The following is a 27658-nucleotide window of genomic DNA, read 5'->3' on the forward strand; positions in this document are numbered from 1 at the left end:
CTGATGGACAGTGTTTCTGGTCTGCTCGATATTCTTTGCCAGAAATTTTTAACTGTCTATTGTCAGAGCATACAGAGTTTGTGGATGGAGATGGATAGGGTGAAACATCTCAATGTTGAGGCATAGTGCAAAACTTGCACCAAAAATTCCTCACTCTCCTGAGCACAAATTAAAAACTCACCCAATGATCCAAAAAAAAAATCAACTGAAGACAATGTGCAAGATGGGAATTAGTCTCTTCTTTGGGAGAGGAGCTAACACTGAGACACATGTGAGCTCTACTACACTGAATGGAAATGACACATTCTTGATTATAAATCAAGTATTTATTTTTACAAAAGTTGTTAGTTGCCAGTTTGCAGTAGCATCATGGGAAAACAAGAAACAGTCTATGAATTTATAGGATCATAGAATTGTAAGGCACAGAGGAGGCCATTCAGACCATCATTTCTATACCGGCGTTCCAAATGAAAGTTATGACTTAGTGCCAATCTCCAGCCCTTTCTGTGTACCCTTGAAAATTGCTTCTTTTCATATAATTAATTCATACCTTCTTAAATGACTCTATTGAACCTGCTTTTACCACATATCCGAGGGGTGCATTCCAGACCTAAACCATTTGCTGTGTGAAGAGATTTTTTTTACACATCACACTTAGCTACATGTCAGAATCAAACACAGGAGAACTTGTTTTGTGGGGACTAACTGGTTCTAGCTGGATAATCAGTGGCTTGTTATTGAAAGCAGTTTGAAACATCTTTTATTACTAATTGAATCACAAAGATGAAAGCTAAGTAAAAGGTAAGGCTCACTTCTGGAATTATTTGTTTTGATGATTGTGTTCTATAAGCTTGTTCCTTCCTTGAACCAGCTTACTGTCCCAACATTCACACTACACCTGCTCATATGTTCCTATACTTCCCCTGCACTGGTTCACCTCTCTCTGTACTCCCCTGGCTCAAATCTCCCTGTGCTTCCCTTACACTGACTCAATTCTCCCTAAATTCACCCTACACTGGCTTACCACTCCCTAAGCTCACACTACATTGGCCCACCTTTCCCTATGCTCACCCCACACTGGCTCATCACTCCGTAAGCTCATCCTACATTGGCTCACCACTCCCTAAGCTCATCCTACATTGGCTCACCACTCCCTAAGCTCATCCTACATTGGCTCACCACTCCCTAAGCTCATCCTACATGGGCCCACCTCTCCCTCTACTCACCCTACATTGGCTGGCTCCCCACCCCTCCTATGCTGTATCATTCTACAGCTAAGTACAAGTATATATAGTACTGCTTTCAGAATCCTTTGTAAAGCTGCAGTCAGTGCTTGCAGGACTCCATAGTGGAGGTCTCAGGGCCGAAACTGCTCTGTATGTGCAAGGTCTCGTAAGTTGGGGGAAGCGTGTCTTGGACATGTGCTCGAGGCAGCTGCAGGGCAGTGTTAAAAGTTGGTGGGTCTTCGTCACTTATGTAGACTGGAGATCCATGAGTTGTATTACTGACGGTTGGAGGGACCTCCTCCTGTTCATTCTGCCACCACTTGTGTACAGACTGCATGACTTTCCGCACAATGATCATGAACATATCGATGAAGAACACTTCTACAAACTCGATGATGCAAACAACAGAACAGCTCAACCACAGACCCAGCTGGCCTCCAAAGTTCGACAGTAAGGTGACAATCTGGGATAAGAGAGTAGAGATACTAGATTAACTGCAGAGATAATGACAGTAGCCTGCATTCAGAAGTGGGAAGGGACAAATTTCAGATGGGGATTGCTTGCTCAGAGGCCTGCACTGTCTTTTTCAAAAAAAAATTGACAGGATGTGAACTTGATTCACTCGGCCAGCATCTGTTTCCCATCCCTAATTGTTCTTAAGAAAGTGCGGTTTTCAAGCACTGCAATCTGTGTGATGTTCATAGATGCACAGTACTGTTAGGAAGGGAACTCCAGGACTTTGATCCAACAATGACCCAGGAACAGTGATCTAATTCCAAGTCAGGATGGTGAATGGCTTGGAGAGGGAAGCACAGGCATTCCCATGCATTTTCTGCCCGTGTCCTTCTTGGTAACACAGGTTATAAGCTAGCAAGCTGCTTCCAAAGTTACCTTGCTAAGTTTCGGCAGTGTGTCTTGTAGATTGTTCACTGCTTCAACAGTACATCAGTGGTGAAGAGAGTGAATATTCCAGGTGGCTGATGGGGGGAGCCAGACAAATTAGTTGCTTTATCCTGGAAGGTCATAGAATCATAGAGTTGTACAGCATGGAAACAGACCTGTCAGTCCAACTCATCCATGGCGACCAGATATTCTGAAGAAGGGTCTAGGCCCAAAATGTCAAGCTTTCCTGCTCCTCTGATGCTGCTTGGCCTGCTGTGTTCATCCAGCTCTACACCTTGTTATCTCAGATTCTTCAGCATCTGCAGTTCCTACTATCTCTGAAACTACATTAATCTGGTCCCATTTTCCAGCATTTGGCCCATTTCTCTCTAACCCCTTCCTATTCATATACCCATCCAGATACCTGTTAAACGTTGTAATTGTACCCATCCCTACCAATTCCTCCTGCAGCTCATTCCATACACACACCAATGTCTGCATGAAAAATGTGCCCTTTAAGTCCCTTTTAAATCTTTCCCTCCTTACCTTAAACGTATACCCTCGAGTTTTGGACACCCCTGCCCTGGGGAAAAGGCCTTGTATATTTACCCTATCCATACCCCGCATGATTTTATGAACTTCTGTAAGGTCACCCCTTAGCCTCCAATGCACCAGGGAAAATAGGCCCAGCCTATTCAGCCTCTCCCTATAGCTCGAACCCTCCAACCCAGGCAACATCCTTGTAAATCTATTCTGAACCCTTTCAAGTTTCACAACATCCTTCCTATAGCTGGGAGACTAAAATTGAACACAATTTTCTAAAAGTAGCCAAGCCAGTGTCCTGTGCAGCCACAACATGACATCCCAACTCTGATACTCAATGCACTGACCAACAAATGCAAGCATACCAAACACCATCTTCTCTATCCTGTGTAACTGTGACTCCACTTTCAAGGAACTGTGAACCTGCACCTCAAGGTCTCTTTGTTCAGCAACACTCCCCAGGACCTTACCATTAAGTGTATAAGTTGCGCCCTGATTTGCCTTTCCAAAATGCAGCACCTCATATTTATCTAAATTAAACTCCACTTGATATCATCAGTGCTGCTTCCCTCTCTCATCTGGAATTGGAAAACTTCATCAATTTTGCCCCTAATTTCCATCCTGCCCTCACTTTCACCTGGTCTAACTCTGTCACCTCCCTTCCCTTCCTTGACATTTCTGTGTCCATTTCTGGGAATAGACTAGCCACTAATATCCATTACAAACCCACTGACTCCCACAGCTACCTGGACTATACATCCTCACACCCCACTTCCTGTAAAGACTCCATCCAATTCTCTCAGTTCCTCTATCTGCGTCGCATATGTTCAGATGAGGCCAACTTCGACAAGGGAGCCTCCGAAATGTCCATCTTCTTCCTCAACCGAGGATTCCCCAGCTCCCATTGTCAACAGGGCCCTCAACCAGGTCTGACCCATTTCCTGCACTCTGCCTTCACTCCTTCTCTTCCCTCCTGCAACAGCGATAGGGTTCCTCCTTTCCTCACCTACCATCCCACTAGCATCCACATCCAGAATATCATCAGACACCATTTCTGCACCCCTAGCATGATGCCACAACCTGACACATATTCGCCTCCCCTCCCTAATCCGCCTTCCGCAGGGACCGTTCCCTCCGGGACACCCTGTCCACAGTTCTCTCACCCCCAGCACCTCCCCACAGCCCTATGGTGCCTTCTCCTGTAACCAGTGAAGGTGCAACATCTGTGCATTTACCTCCTCCCTCCCCGGTATCCAAGGGCCCAAACATACCTTCCAGGTGAAGCAGCAGTTCACCTGCACTTCTGAGAATCTGGTCTACTGCATTCACTGCTCATGGTCTCCTCTACATTGGGGAAACAATGCATAGGCTTGGCAACTGCTTCACAGAACATCTACGTTCTGCTCGCAAAAAAAACCCCTGAACTATCCACTTCGATGCACCAACCTGCTCTCTGGCCAATATCTCTGTCTCTGGCTTGCTACAGTGTTCCAGTGAAGCCCAATCCAAGCTGGAGGAACAACATCTCATTTTCACTTGGGGACCCTACAGCCCTCTGGTCTCAATATTGAGTTCAATAATTTTAGGGCCTAAACTCTCCCATGTCCCAGACCCCACCCCATACTTTGTTACAACATAGCATGCTATTACATACCCGCTATTGTCAGTCACTAACAGTCCCCATTAAGAGCTATTCACCTTCCCAGCCTGATCATTAGCAACTCCTTTGTCTGTCCAACTGTCTTTCACTCTCTTTGGGCTCTATCCTATTGTTTACTCCCTACCCCACCCACCTCCCTATTTTCTGCAATATAAACTGATGTTTTCCCAGCCACCAACAGTTCTGAGGAAGGGTTACCGGACCCAAAATGTTAACTCTGTTTTCTCCTTCATAGATGCTGTCAGACCTGCTGAGCTTTTCCAGCAACTTTATTTTTATTCCACCTGTCACTCCTCAGCCCAATCGCCCATCTGAGCTTTCTTCACTGTCCACTACATCACCAATTTCAGTGTCATCTGCAAACTTTTTAACCATACCTGCGATATTCATATCCAAATCATTTATATAAATGATAAAAAGCAATGGGCCCAACACCGATCCTTGTGGCACAGCATTGGTCACAAGCCTCCTGTTCGAAAAGCAAACAGGGTCTAGGCCCGAAACGTCAGCTTTTGTGCTCCTAAGATGCTGCTTGGGCTGCTGTGTTCATCCAGATCCACACTTCGTTACCTCCACTACCATCCTCTGTCTCCTACCTTTGAGCCAATTTTTGCATCCAAATAGTTAGCTGTCCCCAAATTCCACGTGATATAACTTTGCTAACCAGTCTACCATGCAGAACTTTGTCAAACACCTTGCTGAAGTCCATACAGACAGCAGCCACCGCTCTCGCCTCATCAATCTTCTTTGTCATGTTTTCAATAAACTCATTCAAGTTATTGAGACACGCTTTCCTGCACACAAAGCCATATTTACTATCCCTAATCAGTTCTTGCTTTTCCAAATGCATGTAAAATCCCCTCCCTCAGAATCGCCTCCAACAACTTACCCATCACTGATGTCAGCCTCACTGGTCTATAGTTCCTTGGCATTTCCTTACCAGATTTTTTAAAATCGTGGCACAGCATTTGCTAACTTCCATTTTTCTGGCACCTCACCTGTGTCTATCAATGATGCAAATATCTCAGCAAGGGGCCCAGCGATCTCTTCCCTTGCTTCCCACAAAGCTCCAGGCTACACCTCATGAGATCTGGGGGATTTATGCACCTTCATGCATTTTAAGATTTCCAGCACCTTCTTTTCTGTAATATGGACATTTTTCAATATATAACTGTTTGTTTCTCCAAGTTCTCAAGCTTATATATCCTTCTCTTCAGTAAACACTGATGCAAAATACCTGTTTAGTATCTCAAACATTTCTTGTTGTTCCACTCATGGGTGTGTCAAGTTTTTTGAATGTTGTTCGAGTTTCACCTAATGAAGCAAGTGGGGAGTATTCCATCACACTCCTAAATTGTCCTTTGTAAGTAATGGACAGGTTTTGGGAGCCAGGAGTTAAATTATTTGCTACGGAGTTCTTCTGACTGCTTTTGTAGCCACAGCATTTATAAGACTGGACAAGTTCAGTTCTGTCAATGGTGACCCCAGGCTGTTGAAAGTGGGGAATTCACTAATGATAATGCCATTGAATGTCAAGGGGAAATGATTATTACCTTACACTTGTGTGAACATGAGAGCAGAAGTGGGCCATTTGGTCCCAAAAGAATTGCCCTACTATTAAACAGGCCTCCAGGCCTGGAGTCATCTTTCATGCTAGCTCCTCATAGCCCTCAACTTGCCAATATTTTCTCTGCTTTTACAATATTTTCAATGACCTAGCCATCACAACTGTCTGGGGTACAGAATTCCAGACATTGTCTACCTTCTGGAAGGAGAAATTCAGTCATAGTTTTAAGTGAAATTTCCCTTATTCTGTAGCTGTGCCACTCAGTTCAAGTTCTCCCTGCTAGCGAAACCATCTTCTCAAGTCAAGTGCCCTCAGAATTTTATTTGTTTTCATAAGACCACTCCCCCATTCTTCTAAACTCTAAGGAATAAAGGCCTAAACAGTTCAGTTGTTCTTGATAAGTCAATCCTCTCATCCCAGAAATCAGCTTAGTGTATCTTTTTTGACCTGTCTCGAATGCAAATCATCCTTTTTCAAATACAGGGTCCAAAACTGTACACAGCATCCCAGGTGTGGCCTCACCAACACCCTGTACATTTGAAACAAGACTTCACTGTTTTAAAACTCCAATCCCCTGCCAATAAAGGCCAAAATTCTATTCGCCATCATAATTACTTGCTGCACTTGCATCCTAAATTTTTCGGTTTCATGCAGATCCAGATCCCTCAGCACTGATGTATTTTGGAATACCTCTCTATTTAAATAATATTTACATTTTAATTCCTCCTAGCAATATACGTGACCTCAGTCTTTACTACATTTAACTCTATCTGCCAAGTTTTACCCATTCACTCAACCAATCCGTATCCCCTTTCAGTTTCCATATGTCCTCATTATAACATGCCCTCCCACCCATTGTTAAACCATCATGAAATTGGGATACATTCTGTCCCCTCCTCCAAGCCATTGATATAGATAGTAAATTATTGAGACCGAAGGACTGATTCTTAAGGCTCTTCATCCAGTTGCACCTTTCCTACTTGAAAAAGGCCTGTTATTTTAATTTTCCGTCTTCTATGTGTTAACCAATCCTCAATCTATTCTAATACAATACCCTCAATAACCGTGAGCTCCAACCTTTTGCAATAACGTTTTACCATTGATTTCTCATCCAGCAATGACTCTATTTAAAAGTTCTTACCAATTTCCCTCTGTGGCTTTGTTTCTCCTACTTCTGCAAATTCCTTAAGCCTTACAACTCTCCAAAATCTCTTTACACATCCATTTCTGGCTTTGTGCAATCCTGATTTTAATCACTCCACCATTAGTGGCCATATTATCAGCTCATTAATATGAAAGTCTGGAATTCCCTCCCTAAGCCATCCTGCCTCTCTAGTTCCCTCACCTCCTTTATGATGCACCTTAAAACCACCTTTTTGATGAAAGATGCATTTGGTCATTTCACCTCATATCATTTAGTGTGATTTCAGAGTGAAATATTGTTTGATGACATGCCTGTGGACGGCACTGGAAATTTATTTGGGAAGAATACTATGAAATTAGAGAGAGTTCAGGAAAGATTTACCAGGATGTTGCTGAGAATGGAGGGTTTGAGTTATAAGGAGAGGCTGGATAGGCTGGGACTTTATACCTAGAGCCTAGGAGGTTGAGGTGTGACTTTATTGAGGTTTATAAAATCATGAGGGGCATAGATAACATTAATGGCAAAGGTCCTTTTCCTCGGGTGGTGGAGTTCAAAACTAGGGGGCAGGTATTTAAGGTGAGAAGAGAAAGATTTGAAAAGGACATGAGATGCAACATTTTTACACAGAGAGAGGTACACATGCGGAATGAACTGCCAGAGGAAGTGTGGCTGCAGGAGAAGTTACAACGTTTAAAAGAGATTTGGATAAGTACATGAATAGGAAATGTTTGGAGGGATATGGTCCAAATGTAGGCAAGTGGAACTAGTTTTGTTTGGGCACATGGTTGGCATGGACTAGTGGGACTGAAGGACCTGTTTTCATGCTGTTTGATTCTATGACTCTATGACATATTAACTTACTGTTTTGTGGTACCTGCTAGATGGAGATGGAAACTCTTACCAATTTTCTAATCACCAGTCATTGGCACTGAGACTGTGCCCCTGCTATTGTCTGTTCAGGTCAGTGCAGAATGATGAGAACAGCTGAGATCTTTCTGCTCCATTCGGCTCAGGAAGTCACAATAAGCTTTACAGATCATTACGGATTCCAGTGTGTGAATTCCAATACTTACATTATTTGCAGCTATTTCCGAGATGTTCCTCTGATTGAGATCTTTGTAAAAGATGCCCAGATTGGCCAACTCATTCCTGTCAAAGAAGGAAAAGACCATGCCTTCTCAGTACAATCTGCGCTGTCTGTTACATACAGGCATTTTGGACACAGACATCAAGGTGAGAAATATGCTAAACCCTTCACTCTTACTCTCATTGTATAGGTTTACAGTCAGAGCAGAAAGACTTTTTTATCTTTATTTTTTATTTTTTAGTTTTATTTTTATCTTTTTTCCATGGAATGTGGGTGTCACAGGCTCGGCCAGCATTTGTTGCCAACCCGAACTGCCCTTGAGCTGCCTTTCTGAACCACTGCAATCCATGTCATACAGGGACATCCACAGTGCTATTAGGGAGGATAGCGCAGAACAAAAACAGAAGTTGCTGGAAAAGCTCAGCAGGTCTGGCAGCATCTGTAAAGAAAAGATCACAGTTAATGTTTCAGGTCTGGTGATCGTTCATTAGAACTCAGTTAATTGCATCTGCAGTTCTTTCAGTGTTTATTTAGGGTGGTGCAGAATTTTGACATAGTGAAGTGAAGGAATGGTGACATATTTCCATATCAGGTCAGTGTGTGACTCAGAAGGAAACATGTAGATTCCCAAATATTTTCTGCCTTGGTGCTTCTAAGTGGTAGGGGTTTCATGTTTGGAAGGTGATGACGAAGCCAGCTGGGTGAGTTGTTGCAGTGTATTTTGTAGATAGTGTACACCACCTCCACAGTTCATCAGTGGTGAAGGGAGTGAATGTTGATGGTATTGGATGAGGTACTAATCCACAAGGCTGTTTTGTTTTGAATAGAGTTGAGCTTCTTGAGTGTTGTTGGACCTGCATCCATCCAGGAAAGTGAGGAAAGCATTCCATCACGCTCCTGACTTCTACCTAATGGTTAATGCACAAACACTGGGGAGACAGGAACTGAGTTACGCACTGTAAAATTTCTAACTTCTGACCTGTTCTTGTAACTGCAGTATTAAACAATTTGGTCCATTTCAGTTTCTGGTCAATGGTAAGCCCCAAGGATATTGAAAGAGGGTGTTTTATTGTTTGCAATGTGTTTGAATGTCAAGATATGTTGTATATGGTGCCTTTCACAACCTCAGGGCACCCTAAATTATTTAAAGGCAACGAAGGACTACTTGAAGTGCAGTCATTACTGTCGAGAAAGGAAATCACTTCCCATTCATTCCCATTGCACACAATGCCAATGGACACATGTCCTCCCATCCACTTGCTGAACATTTGGTGTCAGGAGTTTCTGCTGAACACTACAATCACTTTGTTAATTTTGGAGGCATATGTGAGTGAATCTGTGCAATAGTGTGTCTAGGATAGCTGGTGTGTGTGAAAGGGAGTATGTGAGTAATAACATGTGTCTGAGAGAAGTAGAGTGCGAATGTCTGACCGTGTGTGTTTGAGTAACAGAGTTTGCGTGTGAGACAGTGAGTGAGAGAGTGTGAATGAAAGAATGTGATTGGGATTTTGAGGGAAGGTTCATTTTGTACTGTACCTGGCAGGTCCCTCAGGAAATTGGACAAGTTAACAAATCAGAGCTTACTTTTTTAAAGTTCTGTTTCCATGGAGTCCTTTTTCCCAGCTCAGAAGACGAAGAGTCCATTCCTATTGGAGGAAGGATAATGTAGTAAGATAATATCATCATATTCAACCAAGCATTAGTTCAGTACCTCCATCTGAATTTCCCTCCTTTGTCTCACGTGTGTTTGTTTGTATCTCTGGGTCTATGTATATCTTTGTTATTGATTTGTATAAATTCTCATGTGTGTAAATGTATTTCTGAATGTCTGAGAGAGTCAGGATGCTAGAGAGATTGTGGGAAATTGAATATGTATTTGATTAGCTTGAGTGCAAATGATTGTTTTACTGGTAAATATTCAACTTGACTGCTCAACAATGCTTTCTTTTAAACTCATTTCTCATATGACATAATCCCACCATAAATGAATAATCCAGTTATCAGAGAATGGATACATCTCGCAGGATGATACCTCTCACCTCAGATGCTGATGAAGGCCACTGGGCAATACTCATAGTCATTGTCCATTCCTTGGAACTGTGGAAAGGTCACACAAAGCATTACATGAGTGACTCAGAATCTAATAAAAAGAAAAATAGATAAATTTATCTGGACACTGACTGTAAGCTCAGTTCAACCAAACTCTGGCAGAAGTGACATCTGACCAGATATCAAAACAAAAACAGTGTTGAACTGGACAATTGTTTACTGTACATTCAGGCAGTCTGATAATCTAAATATCCAGAGGGAGATACTTTTCTTTGTAATGAGTGCTGAGGAGGTGCAGTGTTGTAACTGCATTTGGGAATATTTACTATTCCGTATCTTCTAAGTTGGGGAAAGATTGTCAGGTTTTGAGCCTCAGGAACTTACTGACAGGCAGGTCGACAAGTTTTCTGGCAAACCAACTGCTCCTGAATAAACTGGCTGCGCAGTCTGTAATAGCAGAAAGCTGCAGGAAAACAAAAACTGTTTCTTAAACAGGCACATGCACGACAATAATGTGACTTGCAATAAACATAGAATTAAATTTGTGTAGTTTCAGATTCTTATTGCTCCTGTGTGAAGAAATGGTTCCTTATTTCAATTCTGAATGGCCAAGCTTTAATTTTAACATTATTAATCCTAGTTTCAGGCTCTTACCTGCAACCCCGCCTCCACCCCGCCCCCCAAGTCCCCAGTCCCCCACATACATGAAATAACTTCTCCAATTGTTATGTTTCGAAAGCAGCCACTGGTGGCTTGTGACTGGGGCAGACTACTGCCACTAATCTCCTTCCTACTATTTAAAATAGAAAAATTTAGCCTCAAAGGGAAAATCAAAATTTCTAAGGAAACTTCTCAAATTTAACTTAAATTGTCATATTATGGGATGATAACGGAACCCAGCCCCCTACCTATCATTTGCAGAAAAATCTTTCTTTTGAAGTAAATAAGCCTTAGTAGCTTAGTTAGCTACTGAAGAGGCACTATAACAAACAGTCAAAAGGTAAACATAAACTTAATAAAATTACATCAAAAGGCCATTGCAGAGGTGATGATGGACCTTAGCTTCCACGAAGAATACTCATTGCTAAAGAATCCTTCTCTCTACTCTGAATGTAAGAGATACCTAATTAGCATTAGAACAGTATAAACCATTATTGAGACTTAACATGAAGAGGAACAACAAAATGGAGCTTATTGTATTGTAGCAATATTACAAGGTACAAAGACTAGTTACGTATAATTATAAAGGATATTAGGAGGCGATGTGCCTGTCTCCATTAGAACATAATGCTAGGTTGTTTCTTCTTCATCTTAAGGCTGTATAACATCATCAGATTGGCTGGAGATGATTGCAGCTTCAACATCAATCATTACGTTTTACAAAATCTCCAATCAAATCCTGTAACAATTTTAAATACAGCAAACGGATCTTCCCCTCCACTATTAAACAAACGTCCTGCTGTATATTCTTCCCGTAATCATTATTTTTCAAAAGGGACTAACCAGCAATCCAGTACGTGGCTGTTTGTGTGGATCTGGTTATGCTCAGAATGGCCACCATATCTAATTACACGGAGGCTAAATTATTTCAAAGGGATTCTCTATAAGATCATCCTTGACTGTGACAAAATTCTACCCAAGTGAAAATATCTAGAGATCAGGAAAGTGTGAACTCACTCCATCCTGGGTACTTTTTCTGGTCACAATACTTTGCATCCACTGGTAATGGCTTCTCATAGTGACCACAGCCACAGCTACGAACCATTTCCATCTGAAAGCATGAGTGCAGGCACATCTGTGTAGAAATCAGAAAATTAGCCATATGTTAAATTGCTATCTTCATCCTTGCCCTTTAGATTTGGTTTGCCTTTTGTTCTCCAAAAATTATAAGATTGGCAAAAAATACATTGCAAAACATTTTAATTTGAACATTACATATTTTCAAGAAACTTGTTACCGTACAGCATGTTGCACTCGATACACTTATCAGAAGTCACTAGATTATAGTCCAACAGATTTATTTGGAATCACAAACTTTTTGAGCGTTGCTCCTTTGTCAGCTGAAGAAGCAGTGCTCTGAAAGCTTGTGATTTCAAATAATCCTGTTGGACTATAAGCTGGAGTCCTGTGACTTCTGATCTTATCCACCCTAGTCCAACGCTGGCACCTCCATATCATCGATACATTTGTAATTGGCTTGATGTTTACAAAGTACATACTATGTCAGGTTTCCGTCCTGAGGCCGAAAACATTTCAAATTGGGAATTACAGAAAATGCAGTAGATATAAACTTCTCTATAGAGAATAACACATACTTTAATGGCCAAATTGACATTGGAGTAGCATAGGCGAGAATTACACTTTGTGACCGTATGGAATTGCAGATGTAGCTGACTCAATGGAAGTAGTCTGCAAATTTGAATTTTCTGATGGTCAATTTCCCAACGTCTAGAACCCTCCATGAAACTAAATCCGTAGAATTTGGAGTTATGACTTTCTTAAGCTTTAATATTTAGCCAGAAAAAGATTAAAAACCTACTGTAATTCCTAGGTAACTATTAAGCTGAACCCTGACTCATCACTGATGCCCTCCGCCATCTACATCGTCGCCCATATCCCATGCCTTACAACTTCTGGACGAAAGACAACTATCCCCAATGATAACCTAGCCCCACCCTGCTGGACCGGAGTCTCCCCTGCTCCCCCTCTGCCATTGCTGGCCCACCACTATGAAACTGATGATTTCGGCCCCACTGGTGGCTTCAATACCCTTCACCTAACTGGACCTTGGCCTAACATCAACAACACCCTCCCCAGGGCCTGACAAACCCCTGACCCAAACCAATGCGTCCCTCTACCACTGGCTTGATTCCCTCCCTGGATGTGATCCCACCTCCCCAGTACCCTGAGCACCCACCCAGAATGAACACCTTCTTCCCTCCCAACTCCAATGGCAGACCTCAGGCCCAACTAGGTCTTCCACTTGGATCCGACCCAACATTCCACACCGGCTGGATCTGACAATCTTCTGACATCGTCAGTTCTCACCCTAGTTCTTGCTCTTTTGCTGGTCTGATCTGCCCTTGATCAAAGACCCATCCACCCTCCTACCTTTGACACCTCCAAGATCTGATACTCCTGTTTCACCCATCAAATGCATTAGCAACCACTATTACTGCTGCTGGACCTGACATGCCCTCAATCTCTGACCTAATGTAAGCACACATTCACCTACCTGGCACCTTAACATCATATCTCCCCAATAAAGTAGCACCCTTACCCTTACCATACATAGGTACTCTATCATAGCAGCTGTCAAAGTGATTTGCTGTGCTGCTAATTTCCTCCCTCTGTTGGTAAACAAGAGGGATGATGCCTTCCTTCATGGATTCAGACACACTGCCGGCCAGTATGTCTTGGCCAGTCAAGTCTAGCAGAAATGAATACAGCTCAGCCAGTAAGTCGTCATTTTTGTGACTTTTTGTCTAATCAAAAGACTCTAGGGTCTTGCTCAGCTCTTCCAGAGTTAGCAACTTGTCCAGGTTCTCCCACAAACTGCAATCCTAGACCTTTGGGATCAAGGACCAGAATGACTGGGAGAATGTGCTAACTGAGATTTATGTCATACAGCCCAGCATCAAAGGGAATCCTCAAAATGTCAGACAGTGATGACATTATCAAGCCATCTTCTTCCCCCAGGATGCTAATCATGGAGCTCTCTTTGTGTAACTTTTGGAAGAAGAAATAGCTTCTGCCGTGGAGCAGACTTTGGACTGAAAGATGATTTTAAAATCCTCTGAATCAAACAACGGGTCTGGCTGACTGTTTCTTGGAGATTCTCATTAACATTGACTCCCATTGACATCATTTGGAGCACATTTTGCATGATTTTCTGGAGTTGGTGCCTAATAGTTTCTTTCTACGCCATAACAATTTTGTTGTTTTGTGATTTCCCTCTGTTCCTCTATCATTTTCTGAACAGCTTGACTGCTTCCCACCAATGTCCTGAGATTCAAAAGGGGAGGGGGTTTCATGGGTCTCTAAACTCTGAAACCCTCTTTAAGTTCTTTGATGTTTTCTTGGGGCAGCAGACTCCCATTCAGTTTCAATGTCCCCCTGCCAATGCCTAGTCTTCCTGTATGTGGCAATCTGCCAGTAGGATGCAGCAGTCAGAGAAGAACATTGGTTTGGTATTGGTGGACCAGAGCATTAATGCACAGGAAATAAACAGGTAATAATACTATCTAGATCCAGGCACATATCTGACCTTGACCAGGTCTATCTGTATTACAGCACATTTGCAGGCTGCTGAAGACCTGTAATTTGTTGCTTTTTTTTACATTGTTTCCATAAGTTGGCTGGACGTGGTATCCAATGTGCTGTTGGTCTGCTGGATCATCCAATCACAACAATGATGATGCAGTTGAAGTCACTTTCCACAATGAACATACTGGACATTGCCAGCAGCGATTGGAGCTGCTGAAGGATGTCCAGCTGCTTGCTATTTTGAGCTGTGAAATACACGTTAGGAACTGGAGTACAGGGTTTTAGTACGCTGCATCTGTTATGAAGAGGCACCTACCCATCTTCTCCTTAAATCTGGAGAGGATGAACTTTGTTTCTCCACTGCAGAATACATAGATGAGAGGTACATGCCATTTCCTCTAGACTAGATTGATGGTGTCTTGGGTCACCATTGTGACCACTGGCTGTAGGAGCTGACGTGTTGTATCGCACACTCCTGCAGAAACAGCTCGTTAGCTTTGGTCTTGGCCAGGCAATTCAAGGTTGAAACACATTGCCTAATAAACATAATGCTGCGCATGTTAATTGAACTCATCTAAATACCCATTTTTAAAAGTGTCACTGACTATTACCATTTGCCTTTTGCAGTTGCAGTCATCTTTTGTACTCTTAGAGTGGTCATAAATTGTTTCATTTTTTGTAGGTTGAGGAAGCCATCTTGGTCCTACCCTATTTGTCCGCCAAATGTCATTGCTGGATCCATGCAAAGTTTAAATTATTCCCAATTGGAGTGTCCCCATCTACAGCAGTTCCCCTTTGAGGGCATTGCTGCTCTCTGCTTCTCTGTGCTGAGATCTTCACTGCTCCCTGGTTCCCAGAGCAGGGATGTGCTTGTCTCTTTGCTTTGCTTAGTAATTAGTGTTCACTGTCCACAATGATTTCTACCTTGATATCACCTCCAGCTCTGTATGGAGTTGTTCTTCCTCAGTAGGAATCACCCTTCCCTTTCCTCATCTATAAAGTACTAGTACTGGACATCCGTGTTTTAAGGGTATGGCTTGCTGCTGGCAGTCTGCAATGTGAATAAAGAAAACTGGAGGGACAGGAAGTTTTAAGGAAGTGGAGAGGCTGCAGAAGGACTTGGACAGGATAAGAGAGTGAGCAAAGAAGTGGCACATGGAATACAGTGCGGGAAGGTGTGAAGCTATGTACTTTATTTGAAGAATTGAAATGTCGTCTGTTTTCTAAGTTCGGAAAGACTTCAGACACCCAAATCACAAAGGGACTTAAGAGTTCCAGTTCAGCATTCTCTTAACATTAACATGCAAGTTCAGTGACAGTAGGGAAGGCTAATGCAATGTTGGCATTCATTTTGAGAGGACAAGAATACTAAGAGCAGACATGCAGTTTGGAACATACACACTTCCAAGCTGGCAAGATGGGTGTTGTAGAAGTACACAATCACCAGCTATTTTTTTGATTTAATAAACAGTAGCTCCCCTATGAAGAATTTTAGCTGAAGCAAGCTCTTCTTCTCCCTGAAGACCATGAAGAAAGTCAAAGTTCTTATATTCTTGGTGTTCTTGAACATTATGAAAAAATACAGTGCGTTGATGTGTCTTCCTCTCTATTACTATCTGAATTGTGTTCTGGACCCCGCTGTGGTATAATTGGTTATAGCTGTCACCTTCCTGACCATGGTCTCTTCCCTGCATGTGAGTTGGAGCCTTACCTGCAATGAGTAGGTCTTGTTGTAAAGGTTTATCACTGGAACGTCAGCTCCGTCTACTGTACAGTTATTATATGGACTGCTCAGCCTCTTCAATACCGTCTGAAAAAAATCATCAAAACATGACTGTTTGGAAAACAGTGAATTTCCAAGAAACTTCAGAAAGAGGTAAATTACAGTCAATGAAACCATTATCACTTAGTACAATGTGGCCAGCCTCTGTACATCACCTGAATTAATCACATCACATGAAATGGTTACAGCACTGATGGAGGCCATTCAGCGTGTTGTGTCCATTTTGCTTCCCTGCCAGAGAAATTAACAATTCCTACACACCTGCTTTCTTCCCACAGCCCTACAATTTCATTTATTTTCAGACTCTTATCCAATATCTCACGATAAACCACAATCGAATCTGTGTCCCCATACTCTTTTGTTAGGTTCTAACTACTTGTATGTGAAAACTGTTCTTCCTCATGTTCTTTGTTCTTCTGGTTATTTATCCTGTGGTTCTTGACTCTTCCATCAATGGGAACACCTCTATGAAATCTCTTCCCAATTTCTAAGGAGATTAGGTCCAGCTTCTTGAATAGATCTTATAAATGCACATCCTCTACCTTCAGAACATTCTTGTAAATCTTGCCTGCACTGTCTTTAATACTTCCACATTTTATACAAGTATGGTGTCCAGAATTGAATTTTCAGTGAGGTTACACCATAAAACATAGGAACAGAAGTTGACCATTCCGCCATCTAGTTCGACCACCATTTAATGAGATTGTGTCTGATTTGATAATCCTCAATTTCACTTTTATCTTTTCCCCATAAACCTTTATTCCTTTACTGTTTAAAAATCTGTCTGTTTCAGCTGTAAATTAACAACATAGCTTCCCCAGCCATCTGCAGTGAAAAATTCCACAGATTCACTGTTTTCTGAGAGAAGACATTCTTCCTTATCTCAGTCATAATTGGGTGTCCACTTACCCTTAGATTATGCCCTCTGCTCTTAGACTCTTCCACAAAGGAAACTACCGCTCACTATTTACCCTGTCAAGCCCATAAGGATCTTGAACATTTCAATAAGGTCACCTTGAAAAGTCACATACCCCCCATTGTTTAGTTTTCAGCTTTTGTCTCATTGCAACTATGTCTCTATAATGGCAATAGGATCACACTCATCAACTTTATATGTGCAGTCAATTCATTTGTTTTGTTCCAAATGCTGCTTACATTCAAGAGCCATTCATTTCATATTTTTACCATTTGTTCCCCCTTTGACCCCATCTGCGGTTTTTCTGTATTTGTACTCTCTGTCCTTTGCAATCCCATTCTGGCTATGGTGATCCAAATAGCTACCCTGCGGTGCTGCCCTATCATTTGCTTTGTAAGTCTACTTTTCCCTTCACTCAAACCCTTCCCCCTCTAACTACAATAAACCCCTTTCTACAGCCCTAGTTATTTGATCCCTGCGTGGTTAAAGTGGAAAGCGTCCCATTGGAATGAACTGAAACCCATTCCACCCACACTGGCCATGAATTTAATTCTGATTTTATTTGCATTATGCCAGTTTGACCGTAGGTCAGGTATTAATCCATATTATGACTTTGGAGTTTCTGCTTCCTCATTTAGCACCTTACTGTTCAAACTCTTTCAGTAGAACCTCCTTTTCAATCCTATCATAGAATAGAACAGAGTGCGGAAGCAGGCCATTTGGCCCATTGAGCCCACACCGACCCTCCCACAAGCATCTGACCCAGACCCAGCCCTTACCCTATCCCTGAAATCTAGCATTCCCTATGGCGTTTCCACCTAGCCTGCATGTCCCTGGACACTATGGGCAATTTAGCATGGCCCATCCACCTAACCTGCACATCTTTTGACAGTGGGAGGAAACAGGAGCACCTGGAGGAAACCCACACAGACACAGGGAGAATGTACAAACTCCACACAGACAGTTGTCTGAAGGTGGAATCAAACCCAGGTCTCTGGTGCTATGAGGCAGCAGTGCTAACCACTTAACCACCGTGCTGCTCCAATGGCTATTTCATCCTCTGTGCAGTTCCCACTCTCATCCACACAGCTTACAAGAACCTTGTAACTGTTAAACAACTGCAGGAGCTGAAGGCCCTCAAATCCAAACCCTTGGTGCCTTATACTTAGCTGACCCTCCTGGCCCTGATCATAGACCAAAACTGAATGATCTAATTCAGGCAGTGTGACTGCCTCCTTGGCCAAGTGACTAGCTAAGTTTTCCCTTTCTTGATGTAGCTCAATGTCTGTAGCTTGGATCCAGCTCCTCAACTCAGGTTGAACCAGTGTTGTATAATGGTTCACCATAGCTTACTTTCATTTACACTCTGTGTCTTTATTTAGAAATGCAAACTTCAATCACATAAAGGAAACGCACAACCATAAACGAGGAACATCAGGCCCTACAAGTGTTAAAATGAGCGTCACAGAAGAGAATTCATGCAGCAGTGATGTGATTGTATCAGAGGGTAATGTAAGTAGTGAAATCTATGACTTAAATTTTATTTTGCTTCTTCTCATTCTTATTACCAAAACATATTGCTTCAAACTCTTCTGCATTAAATTTTATTGCTATGTGTCCAACCATTGTACCAGCCAGTCTATGTCCTCTTAAAATCTGCTTTATACCCTATCTAGTGATGAAGGGTCTAGGCCCGAAACGTCAGCTTTTGTGCTCCTGAGATACTGCTTGGCCTGCTGTGTTCATCCAGCTTCACACTGTTATCAAAGCTCCAATTTGTTGCTTTACCATTTCGAGGCCCATGGCTGTTTCGGTTGCTGTCTGTACTTCAATTCCCATGTCTTCGACGAAGGGCTGTTCATTCTGATCATGAATGACAATTTTCGCTCCCATTGAGGTGACCAGATATGGATTATACTCGTTTTCATCCAAATGCAAAATCATCTTCAGGCCTGGGAGAGAGGAAAGAAAGACCTGTGTTTACGCAGCCATTTTATGACTTGAGGACATCCCATGCCCTTGGGTGACTGTCTGTGTGGAGCTTTTGCATGTTCTTCTCATGTCTGAGTGGGTTTCCTCTGGGTGCTCCTGTTTCCTCCTGCAGTCCAAAGATGTGCAGGTTAGGTGGATTGGCCATGGCAAAAAATCCCTCAGATGTGCAGGTTAGATGTGTTAGACATGGTTAAAATGAAAACCATGTGGGATTGCATGGATGGGCTAGGTCTGGGTGCTATACTCTGTGGAGGTGCAGACTCAATGGGCCGAATGACCTCTTCATGCACTGTGGGGATTCTACAATCCCAAATTACTTTATAAGTGATGAGCTATTGTGACTGTTACATACTATAGGAATTGTAGCAGCCAATTTGTTTATTGCAAGTTGACACAACAGCAATGACTAGATCATTTATTTTGATGATATTGAATGAGGAATATTTATTGGCAAGGACACCAGGAAAAACTCCATTGCTCTTCTTTGATTTGTTCCATGCAGTCTCGTACATCCATTTGAGAGGGCAGTCAGGAGTTTGGTTTAACATTTCATCTGAAAGATGGCACCTCCAGCAGTATAGCACTCCCTCAATACTGTTCTGGATTGTCAGGATTATATTCTCAAATCAGGGGGTGCCTGAACACATGACTTCAAACACAGGGAACAACAGAGATAGCTACGGAGCTATGGCTGACTCCCTAGTCCCCCAGAAAATTTGGTAACTAGTGGATAAACATTTTAAGAATAAAATGAGAGGTTGAAGAAATGTTTTAAACAGAGGATATGGAATACTCAATCATAAACATTTGAGGCAAGCAGAATTTGTAAGAACATTTGAAAGCAAATTGAATAAATGCTTGGGAAAGAAAAGGCAATGGGAAAGCTGGTTTGAGTTATTTCAAAGAGCCATCCATCACAGGCACAATGGGCCAAGTAATCACCTTCTGTGCTGCCCAGGTGTGTAATTTTACTTCCTGAGTGCAATCATGCATCTATCGAGTGTGACAGCGTGTTTAATGTAAAGTTGAAAACTGTTGATAAGAGGATAATGGGTATAGGAGTAAGTAAAACCTCATATGGTTGAGATGGTTATCAGTCAGAGTTTGAGATGGTTATCAGTCAGAGTTTATGATGGATATCGGTCAGAGTTTACATGCAAGCTTAAGTCTGTCTTGAAGGTCATCTACTTTGTGGTTATAATCATTAGCAAAACTTAGGAAACAAATTGAAATTGCTGGAGGAGAAGGAAGAAAAATAAAGAGAAAAATGATGCAAAATATATGATATAAGATTTGCTTTCTTGATAGTTTCAGTGAGTTAATCCGTACAGTAACGAATGACTCAAGTTGTGAAGGAGCCACTCTGCAAGAGCTTTACTCTGCGTTGTTAACTGGTACTGGACTGTAACAAGAGGGGACCAGAATAAGGGGTAGGCTACATCTGGGGGCCCAGAATAAAAACTGTATCCAAGAGTGAGTGTAGTGTAGGCCACGCCCAGGCACTCAAAGTAAAACCCACATCCTGGGAACAATGTATAGGACACACCCCTATTAAAGGATTGGCTGCTCTCAAGGGCCAGAGTAAAGGATCTGTTTACATTTTACTGAGCTGTGTCCTCTTGCAGTATTATAGGCTGAGGGAAGTGTGTGCTACAGTATGTCTGAATTGCTGAGCTTGAGGTGAGACCTATGCGTACTTGTGATTGTAGTGTGTGTCTGTAAATATCAGGAGCTGTAATAAAAGTTCAGTGAATTCCTCACGTACTATGTGAGCCATTTCTCATCCTTATGTTGTGGGACTTAATAATCGAATCACAGCAAAATAGTGGCAGATCAACAGTTTACCACTTCAAGTGACCTAGAGGGGACAGACTAAAGGATAGGCCCAACCTGGGGGCCAGAGTATATTGCACTAACTGAGTTAAATATGACTCATTTGAAATACAGTTTTTTCTTTAACTTTTAACATTGCCTCTCTGTTGGAGGTAAATATTTTTTAACCCTGTTTGTTTTACCATTTTCACTGCCACCAATGATGGTCCGGAGAATGCTGCCGTTCTCTCCACCATTGAAGGTGAAGCAATTTCCATGCAGGGGATGGTGCATTAGGCTGAAGTTCCTGCATTGAGGAGAGACAGAGTCAGAAATCTTAATGGCTGGACAGGAACACCCAAGCAGGCAAGGCAGTGCAGTCATTGGAAAGAAAGAACAAATGCTACCACTTAGCAAGCATGTGTTTGGCTTCAGAGTGTCTGTCATTACTGTTCTTCGGATTGCAGCACTTCCTCATTACCACTACTCTAATATTGCTGCACTCACCTCAGTACTGCTGCATTGAGAGTGCAGAACTCCTTCAGTAGCATCTCTCCAACCCTGAAGCACTGTCTCGGTGATGCCACTCTTATAGCACCTGCAGCACCTCATTACTGTCCCACTGATAGTGCTGTGCTCCCTTTTCCACAGTGCAGGCTCCCACAGCAGTTCTCTTCCAACTGTGCATCAGTCTGTCATTTCTATCCTCCCAAAGAGTAGTGCTCCCTCAGTTCTGGTTTTCTAACAGTGCAGCACTCCCTCGGCACTGCCATGTTGATAATTTAACATCTTCTCATTTCTATGCCTCTGTTGTGTGCACTCAATACAGTCTTTCAGTGCAGCATTCCCTCAATATTGCCCTCCCACAGTGCAGTGCACTCTCACTATGCTCCTCTCACAGTGCAAATCTCCCACAGCACTACCCTTTTGGCAGTGCTGTGTAGGGCGTTAGCTTGGAGAGGGCCTTGAACTCATGACCACAATCAGAGGCTAGAGTACTGTCGACTTTCCTAAGGCTTAATAATTTAAAAAATGCAGTTACATAAATCTCAATGTATTAACCTTGAATCACATGGTAGTCCATCGAACAGACAGCTGAATATGAGGTCATCAGCAGAATAACCCATCTGTAGTTTCGTCTGATGGGGCACCTGTGCCATGATATTGAGGTAGTGCAGTCGGTACCATTCCTGAATGGCAGTAATGCCTGAGTTGAATGTGTAGATGATGCAAGTAGAGTTTTCATTATTGTCATTTTCACACTGTCACCATGGTGAAGGAAGAAGAAAAGTGTTATTACTAAGACAGGCAGCGGTTACGAAAGCACAAGATCATTGCCATTCTCTCTGTTCATTGCCAGCTCAATAGGTCAATGCCAGACCTCTTATAGAATCAGTACCAGTCCATATGCTCTGGTCAGTGCCAGTCTACACACTCCTACCAACGCCAATCCACTTCCTCCAATCAGTGCCAGCCCTCTTATTCTGGCTAACGCGAGTCCATTATTCTGGTCAGTGTTAGTGAACTTGTTATAGTCAGGATCAGACCCACCCTGTCTAGGCAGTGCTTGTTTGCCTGTTCTTGTCAGCATCAGTCTATTCACTCTCATCAGTGCTAGTTCGCTCACTCTGGTCAGCACCAGTCTATTAATTCCAATAAGTTTCAGTTTACCCGGACCAGTCAGTGCCAGTCCAGTTAGTCCAAACAGTGCCAGTCCACTTGCTCCATTCAGAGCTAGTTCACTGACTCCAATCCCTGCCAGTCAATTCACCCTAGTGAATGTCCATCCACTTACCTCAGTCAGTGCCAGTCCATTTGCTCTGGGTCAGTGCCAGTTCAATCACTCCTATTACCATTAGGTCACTCACTTTAACAACTCCCTTAAAACAATTAGAGCAAGTCTATTCACTTCAGTCAGTGCCAGGCCAATCATTCTGATTATCACCATTCTGCCCAGGCCAGTATACACCAGTCCACCTGCTCCGGTCAGCAGCAGTCCACTCATGCTGTTCAATGCTAGTCTACTCATTCCATTTAGTTCCTTCTATTCAGTCTGATCAATGCCAGTCTAACCAAACATGTCAGTGCCAGTCAATTCACTCTGATCAGTGGCAGTTTTCTTGATGTAGTCAGTGCCAGTCCACTAATTCTAGTCAGGTCTCATCCACTCTCTCATTCTGGTCAGATCTTGATATAGTGTTCTTGTCGGAATCAGCCTGCCTACTGTGCTCAGTACTAAGCTGTTTTCTCTGGTTATTTGGGCCACTCTGATCCCTTAATGGAGCTTTGCTTCATAGCTACCTCCACTTCCCAGGTTACTTTTGAGCCAAAAGAAGCTGGGAGACTGGAAGTGGAACTCACCAGTTGGAAGCCGACCAGATTGGTTCGGTCTTGCATGTTGATGCTCTCAAAGGACTGGATTTTCACTGTGCTGTCGATCCTGTGCCATTTCTTGGTGATGAGGTCGGATACAATGCTGTACTCTTGGGTAACCAAGCCAATCCACAGCAATGGAATGTTTGGGGACAGGATGTTATCTTGGTTGTTTATGGCAATCTGGTGAAGAGCTTTCACATGACTGTTGTTGGGATTATCAGTTAAGCGGTAAAGCTCATTGATGGCCATCAGGGTCTCCTGGTCGAGTTTCTCAAAGAGATGCCTTGTTACACTGTTTCTGTGAAGAGAAATATGCAAACCCAGATGAATAAGAATCACTGGGCCAGTATAAATTCAATATCCATTATGCTCGGCTTCTGTCATCCTGGTAGATGACAGTGGAATTGTTGACTATTCATAATGATTAATCTCCATCAATTAGATGCCTGACAGTCCCAGATATGAGCTGAGGAAAACCCAATTGATGAAAAGCTTTAGGAAGCATAGGTGCAAAATCACATGTTCCTATAAACTTATGGTGCACTCACTACATGACTAATCTAAAACTACTCAGATACTGTATCCATATTATTCTTTTCCCAAATAAATTTAATTACTTTGCATTTGAATGTATTAACACTAAATACTATAAATTGACCTCTCACTCACTAATTGCTCACATCATCCGTTCAGAAATTTTATTGAATGAATTATTACACCCATGGCCTCTTGGGTCTCTCAAGTAGATGTAAAGGTTCCTTTGTGTTAGTTTGGAGATGAACAAGGAGCTCCCTCACTTTTGTGGCCAAACTTATCCTTCAGCCAACGCCACTGAAGCACATTACCTATCAAGTCCTTACTGCTCTTAGGAGCTTGCTGTGTTCCAAATTAGCTGCTGCATTTCCTACTTAAGTGACAACATTTCTGTTGTAGTTCAATGCGTATAAACCACTTTTGCGTGTCCTGAGATTGAGAAAGATGCTCCATAAATGGGAGGTGTATTCTTTAGTCAGACCCAAGTATCCACAGAGAGTGTAGAGTTAGTAAGTGGCTGAGGATTGATAATTGATGAGCTGCAGGTTGTGGATCATAAATACTGACCTATATGGATTCACATTGCACATGGTAACAGCTGGGAAGGTGATTTCCTGAAATTGGACAGTGATGGTGACAGAGGCAGTGTAGTAAGAAATGATGAGTAGGGCACACTGCCAGACGATGATGCCCACTGCACTCAGTGTCAGGATCATCCATGCTGCCCTCCGCAGACGGCCTTTCGATACCACAATCCTGCGGCAGCCGTGGGTGTTGGTGTGATAGCAGTACCATTGCAGTAACTCAGGGACACTCGCTGCCTGTGGTCCTGTCACTGGCAGCTTCTCTTTGATCTTCTTCAACTGCTTTCTCCCTGATTCCATGATATTTTTGCAGTGGATCCTTGACACAGGAAGAAGTTTCACAGTAAACTCTATGTGACCATTTAGAGTCATAGAGTCATACAGCTGTATAGCATGAAAACAAACCCTTTGGTGTAACTTGTCCATGCTGACCAGTTTTCCTAAATTAATCTAGTCCCATTTGCCAGCATCTGGCCAATATCCCTCTCAACCTTTTCTATTCAAAAACCCATTCAGACCCTTTTTAAATGTAATTGTACCAGCCTCCACCACTTCCCCTGACAGCTTATTCCACACATGCACCACCGTCTGTGTGAAAAAATTGCCCCTTAATTCCCTTTCAAATCTTCCCTCTCATCCTAAACATATGCCCTCTAATTTTGGACTCCCCTATCCTGAAGAAAAGACCTTGGCTATTTACCTTATCCATGCCCCTCATGATTTTATAAACTTCTCTAAGGCCACTGCTCAGCTTCCTATACTCCAAGGAAAATAGCTCCATCCGATTCAGCCTCCTTATAGCTCAAACCCTCCAACTCCAGCAACACTGTTATGCCCTGTCCTTTTCCCCTCCCCTAGCTGCCCTTTCTCATTCCCTTCTTCCACACTTTCTCACCTGTCCTATGCCCCCATCCCATCCTCTTTCTGCCTCACATCTACCTCTCATTTTCCATGTTCTCCCACATGCCCCATCTCCTCCCTCACTCCTTTTCCCCACTTCTCCCTTATGCTGTCCCGTTCCCTTTCCCAGTTCTTCCCTCTCTACTCCAACAAATCTGAAATCCCTCCACCCTGTCACCTCTTTCCAAGAATAGGGGCATTTGTGAAACCACATCTTGAATACTGTACGCAATTTTGGTCTCCATAATTAAAGAAGAATTAAACATATTTGAACTGGTTCAGAGGAACTTTACTGGAATGATCCCTGGAATGAGTGGTTTGGCTCATGGGGAAGGTGGACAGGCTGGGTTTGTTTCCGCTGGAGTTTCAGAGAGTCAGGAGTGGCTTGATTGAGGTGAAGATCCTACATAGTCTTGATAAGGTCAATGTAGGAAGAAGTTTCTTTTTGTGGGTCAGTCCAGAAATAGGGGCTACTGTTTTAAAATTAGGGGTTTCCCTTTCAGGACAGAGAAGAGGAGAATGTTTTTTCTCTCTCAGAGGGTTGGGTGATGAAAATCTCTGCCTGTGAATGTGATAGAAGTGGGGTCATTAAATATTCTTAAGATGAAGGACAATAGATTCTTGTTAGGCAGGAAATCAAAGGCTTTTGGAAGATAGGTGTGAATGTAGAATTCTAAACATGCAAAGAACAAATGTTGCTGAATGATGGGGCAGCTCAAAGGTTGAAATGGTTTACTTCTTTTCCTATCGTTTGTTTGTAATAAATAAGCATCTATTTCCCATGGCTTTGCTTAAATGGAAAATAAATAGCGAGCATATTGGAAGTCCAATTTAAAACCAGCTTGCCAGGGGGAGAAAGGAATGGTTTGAGATTCAAAATTTATTGTGGTCACTGATGAGTAAAATCAGGTGAAGTGTAAAATATGCGTCTGACCTCAACAATAATGAGCAAGCTACCCAAAGTCAAATAGCTGGGTCAGACTGATGTCTGTCAGCTACTTTCAATGAGTTACAGCCAACAGCCGGATAACAATGCCCACAAAGAAGGGAAAAGGCAGTCTTCCTACTCTGGTCCCACATTTGGAGCATAAGCAACCAAGTACAATTCATAAATATGACTTATACTTTGGGGCACACGCCCCAGAAATAAATCAGTGTTGATGGCGTTGTGATGAGGTGGGGTGGGAGTAGGGATGGGGACGGGGCCGTGCGTGTAGATTGAGAAAGTAATTGAAGTAAGAAAATGATGAACTCCTTTATCAGAAGATAAGTCTTCTGAAAATAAATATTTATACATAAACGTGTTTTTTCATTTTTTTAAAGGAAGATTTGTGTCTTTTGAAGTGACTCTAGGTGTACTTACCAGCAGCACAGGCAATTAGTCAGTACTCGCCAACTGCAAATCTCCCAAGGATTTGGGGAAATGACTGCCCCTTCTTACAACTGAAAGATATTCGAAATACATGTTTATCTAAGCATTTTAGGGTTGCCACTTAAAGAAGGAACACAGTGAAACTCCAAAACGCTTCAGTACTTGGAGTCATATTAAATTCAATTGCACAACTTACCAGAAAGTGCCCTCTCTTATATCAATCTCATTAAAATCCACTTTAAAAGGTTCAGGTGTAGTGAGGTGTCGGGAAACAGTTTCAATCAAACATGATCGTTAACGATGTTTAAAAGGTATTTCAACCAACACTTCAATGAGATTTCGTTTAATTACCTGCTTAACTGTATTTAGTTATATTACATTTTACATTACTTTATAATAGGGATTATGCACATTAAAAAAAAACTTGAACATACCTGTTTAAGGTGAGGGGGAGAGACACAGAGCTACAGTTTAAGCAAATCCTGGAAGCTGGGAATGCAGAGTCCTGAAGTTGTTTGTGTGGCTTGTCAGGTTGGACAGTCTGGTTTGACTGCCAGCTGTTGCTGAACAGAGCCACCTCCAGTTGAAGAGACTGCTCCAAGACTCAGAGTGACACCTTCTGGTACAACCCCTGGTCAATGACCTAACAACCTTATTCAACATACAAATAAACTGGGCCCTATCCCCAGCACACATCGATAAGTTGAAGAAAGCTGAGAGACCAAACTAATTACCAGTTTAAGAGTATAGTGGAAGATATAAAACAACAGGTTGTAGGGGATTGGGAACAGTTGCAAAGTTAGCATTTACTGCCCAACCCTAACTGCTAAAAGTGATTGATGAGACAATTGACGGACTTGTTCCACCACTTCAGGGGACAGTAAACGGTACAGGTTGTACCTGTTTTTTAAATGTAAAACAGGCATAAACTGCACCAATATAGCAGTGGGAGGACCCAATACTCA

The 27658-nt window shown here is 42.5% G+C and overlaps 1 protein-coding gene across 3 annotated transcripts; it reads right to left on the bottom strand.

The window, feature by feature from the left end:
- Nucleotides 1-353: 353 nt before the first annotated feature.
- On the bottom strand, nt 354-27427 carry LOC125462391 (amiloride-sensitive sodium channel subunit gamma-like). Of its 3 annotated transcripts, XM_048552417.2 has the most exons (14): nt 27128-27427; nt 26685-26764; nt 24405-24740; nt 23289-23601; nt 21990-22189; nt 21131-21234; nt 18912-19075; nt 16136-16234; nt 11836-11953; nt 10543-10621; nt 10149-10206; nt 9694-9755; nt 8096-8171; nt 354-1689 (listed from the first exon to the last, which is right to left on the bottom strand). In XM_048552417.2, exons 3-14 carry the CDS (start codon nt 24719-24721, stop codon nt 1327-1329), a joined length of 1953 nt encoding a protein of 650 aa, XP_048408374.1. In that variant the 5' UTR covers nt 24722-24740; nt 26685-26764; nt 27128-27427; the 3' UTR covers nt 354-1326. The 3 variants fall into 3 exon arrangements, with proteins under 3 accessions (XP_048408374.1, XP_048408375.1, XP_048408376.1); XM_048552418.2 differs by lacking the exon at nt 24405-24740; XM_048552419.2 differs by lacking the exons at nt 24405-24740; nt 26685-26764.
- Nucleotides 27428-27658: the final 231 nt, after the last annotated feature.

The sequence above is a fragment of the Stegostoma tigrinum genome, chromosome 23, assembly GCF_030684315.1.
Source record: "Stegostoma tigrinum isolate sSteTig4 chromosome 23, sSteTig4.hap1, whole genome shotgun sequence".
NCBI classification, from domain to species: Eukaryota; Metazoa; Chordata; class Chondrichthyes; order Orectolobiformes; family Stegostomatidae; genus Stegostoma; species Stegostoma tigrinum.